The sequence below is a fragment of the Cannabis sativa genome, chromosome 6 (assembly GCF_029168945.1).
Source record: "Cannabis sativa cultivar Pink pepper isolate KNU-18-1 chromosome 6, ASM2916894v1, whole genome shotgun sequence".
In the NCBI taxonomy this organism is placed as follows: Eukaryota; Viridiplantae; Streptophyta; class Magnoliopsida; order Rosales; family Cannabaceae; genus Cannabis; species Cannabis sativa.
Window position 1 is genome coordinate 73,266,102 of NC_083606.1, and position 6,940 is coordinate 73,273,041.

General features: G+C 33.6%; 1 protein-coding gene across 1 annotated transcript; it reads right to left on the bottom strand.

The window, feature by feature from the left end:
* Positions 1-476: 476 nt before the first annotated feature.
* Positions 477-2,442, bottom strand: LOC115695553 (uncharacterized). The gene is made up of 2 exons (XM_061118335.1): positions 1,467-2,442; positions 477-1,326 (listed from the first exon to the last, which is right to left on the bottom strand). The coding sequence occupies exons 1-2, from the start codon at positions 2,230-2,232 to the stop codon at positions 824-826; spliced, it is 1,269 nt and encodes a 422-aa protein (XP_060974318.1). The 5' UTR covers positions 2,233-2,442; the 3' UTR covers positions 477-823.
* Positions 2,443-6,940: the final 4,498 nt, after the last annotated feature.

The following is a 6,940-nucleotide window of genomic DNA, read 5'->3' on the forward strand; positions in this document are numbered from 1 at the left end:
TACAAGATATGACATGTGGCATGAAATAGAGAAAACCACATTAATCCTCCCATAATTGAAATCCTCTAAAACTGCTCTATCGTTGAAAGGTCTCCCCAAATTAAGAATCATCCACGATGACGGGGCATGTGGAAGTCCACTCACGCCTGCTAAGATTACCCTTGATCTTCTTCGAAAAGAAACTAAGGGTAAAAAGTTAGAATTTCTTGTAAAATACTGTAAATTCATCAATACCGCCCTTAGAGACTAATAGACTGACTCGTGGACTAAGATTTATTAACACCTGAACCATGTGACAAATCTTCCTTCTAATTTTTGTAAATTATTATTTTTTGAGCTCTTAAATATTTAGTTTTCGAAAATCTTAGTAAACAGATATTATATAAAAATAATAATAATTAATTTTTTAAAAGATATATGTAATATTCATTTTTATTATATTTTTTCATATACATATTATATATAAAAAAAAATTGTATGATTAATGTTTAATTATTTTAATTGAAAATCAATTTAGTGTAACATTATCTTAAGTTAATTACAAATGTAATTTTTTTCTTAAAAAAAACAATAGTAAAACAATGTGAGCATAAAAAAATAAATTAAAAATATAAGAAATCAATTATTAAAAGATTAATGTACTTAAAATATACAATAAGTATTACAATGAAGTTTTTCTTAAAAAAAAAGCATTATGGGCTTGTTCATTAACTAAAATTAAAGTTTAAAATAAGTGATAGTAGAAATATTTTTTAAAAATAGAAGGAAAATCAGATTGTATAATTCCACCATTCTCAAGACTCAATATCAAATATTAATACTTCTAATGCTCAAACTTTAGCTTCTTTAATCTTCTCATCTTAGCTTCTCTCTCTCTTCTTTCTTCTTCCTCTATCAAAAGTTGCTCTTTTTTGTCTTTTCTTCTCCCCATTCTCTCACTTCTTTTCTCTTCTCTTTGAATATCGTCAAAGTTGGCCACCATGTTGCTATCATCATCATCACGACCAACGAATTTGTTAGGATTATACCTAAACATTTGTCTGATCATCATACTAATGGCTTGGTAATCCTCACCCTCATCACCCTCATCGTCAGAGTATTGCTTCATTGGCTTTTTCTTGGGGCAGTTGTCATTATATGATGTAAGGTGGGATGAACTTTGTTTTTGTGGCTTGTTGATCTGAGGTCTTGACAACAATTTAGCCTTAGCAACAACCTCTAACTGTTGCTGCCTAGAAATAGAGGGTTGCAACTTTGAAGAAAGGGATTTTTGCATACTTGGCATGGATGAGTTCTTGGGACAAGAAATTGAACTCTTAGTCCGTTCTTTGGGCCCAGGCGGCTAGGCCTAGTTCCATTCTTTACTCTTGGTGGCCGAGCCCGATTCTATTGTTCGTCGATACTAGGCCGGCCAAGCCCAGTTCCATTACTACTAATACTAGGTCGGCCAAGCCCAATTCTATTACTGGTACTAGGCCGACCAGACTCAATTCTATTATTGCTACTAGGTCGGCTAGGCCCAGTTCCATTACTCCTGATACTAGGTCGGCCAAGCTCAGTTCTATTACTGGTACTAGGCCGACCAGACTCAATTCTATTATTGCTACTAGGTCGGCTAGGCCCAGTTCCATTATTGCTACTAGGCCGACTAGGCCCAGTTCCGTTTTTGATACTAGGCCGACTAGGCCCAGTTCCATTATTGCTACTATGCTGTCTTGTAGAATCCATTGGTGGCCAAGTGAGCCTACTACTTGGTGAAGGTAATCTACTAGAGTGTCCACTCATAGGAGTTGATGATGTCTTTTTTGCATGACTAACATTATTTCCCAATGCTTGTTTAGTTTTCATTGACATTTGATCATCATCATCATCATCATTCATTAAAAAGGAATAGTCTCTTGAATCTTTTAGTTTCTGAACTTTAGTTTTAACATCATCATCATCATCAGTCACAACTTTGGGAGATGATAATAATGAAGTTATTGACTTACTCATCTCCTGAATTACTCTTGAAGCAATAATATTATTATTAACTGGTTTAGATGATGGTGATGGGCCAAAAAATGATCCATAATTATCATATTGAAGCTTTTTCCTAGAATTATTAATGTTATTGGGAGGAACAGTAGTTGATTTGTTCATCCTTTTCTTTCTGATTTCTTCTTTCAAACGTTCTCTGTACCCATGAAATAACTCCAACCTCTCTTCTTCCTTATATTTATTATCTTCCATTTTTGGATAAACGAAACAATCTCAGATCTCTCTGCAAAACGAATGACGACGAAAATGATCGAGACATATATATAGGAGGGAAAGCGAAGGTCCCAGAAGAAGTATGTACACGTTATTATACGATAACCTAATTCTACTATGACTATAACTACAACTAAATACTACTGTGTATAGATATTTATAGGAAATCATAAATATATCTTTTCTCCGTTATTGTTTATTTTACCTAAAATATATATATAGGACCAGGGCCGGCCCAAGCATTTTGGGGCCTTGTGCAAAATTTTAAAATTGGGCCTTTTTTAGAAAAAAAAAAAAAAAAAACCGTGTACATTAAAACTACAATTTTATTACTAGTTTTTTTTAAGATTTATTCATAAATTTTTAATTATAAATTTTTTATTTATGTGTATATAATAGAAAAAAAAAAAATAAGCCTTTTCTTAAAAAAAAAAAAAATAAATAAAAAATAAAAAATTGGGCCTTAAAAAGATGGGGGCCTTGTGCAATGGCCCAAGCTGCCCAATGCTTGGGCCGGCCCTGTATAGGACCATCGGCCATCGGACGGGACCAATTTTTTTTTTTTTTTTTTTTGCGACTTTCGGGGTGCAATTTTGGGCGGTCTGAGAGAGTGGGGCTAGGTCGGGGTGTTGGTGCGGGTGGTCGGAGGTGGCGGTGAGGGTCGGAGGTCGGAGAATGGAGGTGGTGGTGAGGGTGGCGGCAAGGATGTGAGATAGAGAGAGAGAGATGATGCAGAGAGAGAGAAGGGGGTATTTTTGGGGTTTTAAAAAAAAATGTATAATTTTTTTAGGGTTTAAGTTTTAGGTTTAATAATAAATTTTTTTTTTATTTTTTAAGTATATAAAATCAAAATTCCCTTTTGTTATCATATATTTTATAATATATATTATTTAAATTGATTGAAATCACACCCCAACCACAAAAATTAAAAAAAAAAAGAATTTTATAAAAAAATAAATAAAATGGAAACGTCACATAAGCCACCAGCCTACTAACTATATATATTTTTGTAGAAATTACATGAATTTTTTTTATTTTTTTTACATTTAAATAAGTTTTTTATGCTGTATTTTTGTAAAAAAATAAAAAATTTATATTTGTAAAACAATAATAAGTTTTGCCGAAAAAGTTACTAACGCCAGAAAAGTCGTCAGACTAGTCACTGAAAAAGTTATTATTGCCAGAATAGTCACCGAAAAAATTATTATCGCCAGAAAAGTCACCAAAAAAATCATCATCACTAGAAAAATCATTGTTGTCGAAAAAGTCATTAAAAAATTCAGATTTAAATAAAAGGGTAAATAGCGGCATAAATACTCAAAGTTTTATGTTTGTAAGCGGCATAAACCCGGCTAATGTTTATTTTTAGCGGCATGAGTACCCAATGTTTGTAAAACTGTAATTTTTCTCTAATTTTGTCAGTACAGACTCTGCAATTGTCTTAAACAGGGCACATATAAGGCTTAAATTCTTGATCATTGGGTCAAGATAGAAATATGTAGTATCAGTTACTTCTAAATGTTCTTTTAATAAATTCAAAACAGAGTTTGTACTGACGAAACTGGAAAATTACAATTTTACAAACATTGGGTATTTATACCGCTAAAAATAAACATTAGGTTTATGCCGCTATTTACCTTAAATAAAAAATAAGATCGATTCTACAACATAATGAATAAAAATAAATAATGTAAAATAACTTAAACCAGTTATAATTGAAATATAATCGATTATGTAACATAATTAACGAATAAAACTAAATAACACAAAATATTTTAAATTAATTTTAATTAAAATAGAACCGGTTCTATATAAGTATTATAATGAATAAAAAGAAATACCCGGAAGTAAGAAAAGGATTAGCAAAACCCTAATTAGATAATTATAAATAATTGAGGAATTATATTATTATATAGTTCAATATATGTGAAATTATATGAAATTTAACATGTTAAGACCCCGTTGGTGAGCTAGGGGCATTTTGGTAATTATGACCCGAGAGGGTTAAATTGATGAAACTAATTTAATTACGTGCTTAATAGAACTATATTATTATATAGTATGCCTGTGTGGTCTTTTCAGGTGTGTTCTGACAGGTTGGCGCGGTATAGTCACAATTGGAAATTTCGGACTGAATCGGGTTTGGGCCCGAAATGCAATTTGAATTGATTATTTGGCATTTTATTTGACATGTGATAATCTGAAATTTGTTTGGATATGATTGAATATGAAATGTCTAAATTACCCTCGAGTGGGAGAATATGTGTGTTTTGGGCCCTAAGGGTATTTTGGTCATTTGACCTCTTATTACTAAGTTTGGAAAAATGATTTTTGAGGGAATTGATATTTATTTTCTGGTTTGTTCATTCTCTCACCCTCTCCCTCTCTTACCCTCTTAGTTTTCAAAGTGTGATTTGTGAGATTTAGCTTGAATTAAGAGTGTTGGTTGGAAAATTTGTTGTGTTGGAGACTGGGTTAAAGCTTGTGCAAGGAATCAAGGTAGTTTCTTGCTGAATTAATTGAAACTGAATATTGAATTCTTGCTGAAATTGTAGAGTAAAAAGCATGTTCTTAAGTTTTGAATTTTCTTGTTGCATGATGATGTGAATTGATGTATCTTGTGGAATTGAGCTTTTTATTGTTGTATGCTTCTTTGATAAGTTTAAGCTGAGATTTTATGGTATGTTTTTAGCTTGGATTCATGTGTTTCTAGGGTGTTTAATTACTGGAAAACTGTTTGAATAGTTGAAGAGAAAGCTCTTGTTCTTGAGCTTGAGATTTGCTTAGTTTGAGCATGATATTGTTGTGTTTCTCAATCTGAAATTGTGGTATTTTTATGGGGATTTGGATGCATGAAGTATGTTATTTGAGCACCTTATAATTGCTAGTGATCCCAATTGTTAATTTGTATGCTTGGTTGAGAAATTGGAGTGAAAGGTTTGGTTGTTCTTGCTGAAATTCGAAGTTTGCTGCTGGTTTTCTGGGTTCTGCACCCAGATGCCGCGGCATGCTCTGTGGCCCGCTCCTTTGAGTGGACCTGGGAATTGGTCCCAGGTGCCGCGGCATGGTCTGGGCATGCCGCGGCCCGCCCTCGTGTTTTTGGGCAGATTTGAGTTGATTTTTCGAAAGTTCGTAACTTTTGATTCCGAACTCCGATTTGGGAGTTCTTTATATCGTTGGAAAGCTCGTTCCGAGCTCTGTATGATTATCTGAATTGTAAATGCCATGCTTGAATTTTATTGAGTTAAAAGTCAGGGGTTAACCCTAAGTGTTTATCCCAGATTTGTGTGACTAGGATTACCGGCACCTGATCAGGAGCACCCGGGGATTCGGAATCTCTTTCTATTTACTGGACAACAGGTAAGATAGTAGTTTGCACGTAGAGTATGCGTAGTGGCGCTTATGTTGAAGATGATATATGTGAGTTATTGTAACCGGGATTAGGGTTATTACCCTAAAAGGAACGGTTTGTTAGCCTAGGGTTATTACCCTAGTGAAATATGTGTATAAATGCCATGCCATGTTAATTGAAATGAAATTGAGGGATTATGCGCTCAAGGCATAATCAGGTTGGACTCGGTACACATAACCGAGATGAACCACTTCTAAGGCCTTAATGTATTTAGACGTGTGAGAGCAACACGTAGGTCTACGTCACGTAGATTTAATTAGATGTGTGAGCGCAACACATATGTCTATGCCACGTAGACATAAATGGGCATGTTGATATAGTGATCAGGTCTGTGCTACACAGACATATGTGAATGAGCATATTATATTTGTTATGATTTATACTGTCTTGCTGGGCTTGGCTCACAGGTGCTCTACTGTGCAGGAAAGGGTAAGGCTTTAGCCGATCAGCCATGAGTTTCAGGAGCAGGGCGAAGAATGTAGATGTTCATGCCACTTCAGACCAAGCGGGTTATGGGTCTAACAGTGTTGACTTTTGTATTCTGTTTTGCCGCTTAGGTCGGCTAGAAAGAAAGAACTTGTAATAAGTTTGTAAATATTTTTGGGATCCCAACTATTTTGAAAAGTTTAAATATATTACAAGTTTATTTTCAGTCTGTTTAATATAAAAGTTTAAATTCTGCGCTATTTTAATTAGTAACTTAAATCGCAACCAAAATCTGTATACCAGCCCACCTAGAAATTACTGGAGAAACCACTTTACAAACTCAAACTGTAAATTAAAAAAAAAAGTTAAAAAAAATAGTATATAGGGTTGTTAACGCAAATTTTCGTTAACCAAAAATTGAGCCTAATAGTGATAATCTCACATAGAAAAATAAAAACAGTAAATGAAAAGGTATGAACACAAATGATTTTTTACGTGGTTTTGCAGTTAAAATTTTGCATAATCCACAAGTCAATCTTATTAGATTTCTGATAGCTTCTCAGGACCTTTTTTGTATGATATTTTTTTCGTCCCTTTTTTGATCTTACTTGCCTCTATTTATAATCACATAGTAGGCCGTTAATTACATAGTTAGCTGTAATCTTTACAATGTTTATCCTCTGAAATTGTGGAGTTTGATTACATATCACGTAGTATACATGCGGTTATTATTTGAATATCACACATCTGTGATTTATCCGCTTTTACTGAGTCAAAATGATCGTGTGTTTAAACACTTCTTAAATCATAGCGTTCTGGGATGTCTCGACAAGAACTCAATTCTAATGA

Excerpts from the sequence above, each read along its gene's own strand:
- LOC115695553 (XM_061118335.1), bottom strand. The coding sequence starts at position 2,232 with ATGGAAGATAATAAATATAAGGAAGAAGAGAGGTTGGAGTTATTTCAT. Across the intron at positions 1,327-1,466 it reads GTCTGGTCGGCCTAGTACCA|AACGGACTAAGAGTTCAATT; the intron begins GTAATAGAATTG and ends CTGGGCCCAAAG.